The sequence below is a fragment of the Macrobrachium rosenbergii genome, chromosome 45 (assembly GCF_040412425.1).
Source record: "Macrobrachium rosenbergii isolate ZJJX-2024 chromosome 45, ASM4041242v1, whole genome shotgun sequence".
Classification (NCBI taxonomy): domain Eukaryota; kingdom Metazoa; phylum Arthropoda; class Malacostraca; order Decapoda; family Palaemonidae; genus Macrobrachium; species Macrobrachium rosenbergii.
This window is the reverse complement of record NC_089785.1, coordinates 11054341-11056733: the sequence shown is the minus strand read 5'-3', so window position 1 is coordinate 11056733 and position 2393 is coordinate 11054341. Positions and strand designations below refer to the sequence as shown.

Below are 2393 nucleotides of genomic sequence, written 5' to 3'. Positions count from 1 at the left end.
TAAGCAAAATGAGGAAAATCTTGTTGGGGGGAAGGAGTTACTATTAATTCTATGAGTGTTACCAGGATTAACAATAGTTTTTGTAAGTCAGTCTCCGGCGTTTGGGCATAAATGAATAAATGCTCTTCAAAGAATAAAAGATTTATATCTGAATTTGCGTTGTTTCTCGAAAGTTCGTTCACCTCTTGTAGTGTTTCTGTCGGCAGATCAATAGGTATGCACCTGTAATCACCAAATGGCTTTTCTCCACTTCATATATATTCATTCACTTTTCAGTATAGACGAGCAAGAGAATGTGTTGTTCTTCCGGACATATTATCAAGTATTTTATAGACCGCATTTATTTCCATCTGCATCAGTGAGTGCTGTTCACGCTAATGCTTATTCATTTGAGACTTCAAATATTCTGAGATCAGTATTTCGCGGTCATTTTAAAGACACTAAATTATCAGTATGACTCCTCTGATCATAGATATTAACTGTAATCTTATACAGAATGGTGATTGATATTTTGTTAATTTGCAAGAATTAACCTTACACCAAATAGTTGCAGAGGCTATGACAACCCTAACAGAAAACTGCACTTTTACCAGATCCCCTGAGTACCAATCTACCTTCCCTGTTCTTCTTGACCTCCTGAAGGATATTTGCAGGATACTGGTTGACACTCACTTTAATGGCAGAGATTTCTCTGCCTTCGAAACATTATGTTTTGGCTTCTTTCCTCTACTGCATTCATGACCTCTGCTGTGAGCAGAACCTGATCCGGTTGGCCTCTTGAATACCTGAAGGAGTTCTAAGCCTCAATACCTCATGAATAGAGAAATGAAATAAAATAGGAAACTGTATACCCTCGTCTTGGTGTTGCTTGGCAGAGGCTGTGTGCTTTGGGGGCAGTCAGTTATAGTTGAGCCATTGGTCACTAAAGTGTTTTCGAATTTCTGTTTTGACTTGGGGCCTCTCGGTACATTTGAATAGCTTACTTATCCATAACTTTAAATTCTCAGTGTAGAAAGGGGATGAGACAATGCCTTGCAAAATCACAGAAGTACCGTTGCCAATGATCCAGGTCGCCATCTTCCATTATATCGGTAAAGTGCATTAAAAGAAACGAGTAAGTACTGTGATTGGTCATAGGCAGGGGGCATCATGGTACCTTGGGACTATTGGACTGTTTCTCTGCTTGGTCCTCCTCCTCCTCCTCCTCCTCCTCCTCCTCCTCCTCCTCCTCCTCCTCCTCCTCCTCCTCCTCCTCCTCCTCCTCCTCCTCCCCCATGCCCCTCGGTCTTGGAGGCTATGGCTACTAATACTTTTTCGTTTGTTTGTTTTTTTCAGTTCATTCTACCAAATTTCAGACTTACAAACAAATGACATTGACCTCTTCTGGGTTTGTTGGGTCCTTTGAGAAAGTTCTTGTGCTTCTGTTTGTCACTAGGCATCTCAATGTCGGGGTACTTTTGTTCACTGACGTCTAGTTTCCTTATGTATTGCGGATCAGCTTGACATAATGAAGAAGTTGGCATACTTACAGCAGCACTTTGCATCCATTACTTTTTCGCCTTTGGGCAAGTATGGTCAACAAATACTATTTGTATTTCGGAAATGTTGATTTGCTTAACAGATTTTAATCAACAAAATAAAAAAAGAACAATGTATAGCACGGCTTCATAGGCAAAAGCTTTTGAAATATCTGAATATGTATGACTTTATTTATAATGATTCATAGATTCTTGAGATATTTTTGGATATAATTAAATGAAATATCTAAGCTAGTGTTGTCTGTCTTCGTTCCACCTAAAATTGCAATATAGCTCCCAACACAGCATTTAGTATTTCAATCCTTTTCATATTGCATTTACAGATATTGTGAAAAAACCTTTTCACCTTCATTTTCTGTTTCCATGCCCAATATTGTGCATGTCTTGTGTATCATTTGTGGCTTTAATCAGTATAAAAACTCTCCAATATTTTTAAGTTCTAAAATCATAAATTATATATAATATATATATATATATATATATATATATATATATATATATATATATATATATATATATATATATATATATATATATATATATATATATATGTGTGTGTGTATGTGTGTGTGTGTGTGCGCGTGTGTGTGTGTGCAGGGGTGTTCCTAGACATTTTGGGGCCCAGGGGGCACAGTCTCATTTGGGGCCCCTCTTATGGGGTGGGAGGGGAGCGAAGCGAGCCAAAGCAGCTGGGGTTTTTAGAATATGAGCAATTGTAGGATCATTTTAAAGGCACTTGAAATGCAAATTTCAGAAATTTTATTTCTTAAATTTCGCATTTTGGGGCCCCACTCACTTTGGGGCCCGGGGGGGGGGCGATTTCAACCCCCTCAGGAACGCTACTGTCTGTTTGCG

General features: G+C 38.5%; 1 protein-coding gene across 1 annotated transcript in view; it reads right to left on the bottom strand.

Moving 5' to 3' along the window:
• LOC136829934 (bromodomain-containing protein DDB_G0278469-like) overlaps positions 1-1276 on the bottom strand; it is a 7583-nt gene extending 6307 nt beyond the window's left edge. The window contains exons 1-2 of the mRNA XM_067089108.1: positions 1157-1276; positions 673-785 (exon numbers count right to left, since the gene is read on the bottom strand). Of these exons, the coding sequence (XP_066945209.1) occupies positions 673-785; positions 1157-1276 (233 nt within the window). The remainder of the gene's footprint in view (positions 1-672; positions 786-1156) is intronic.
• Positions 1277-2393: the final 1117 nt, after the last annotated feature.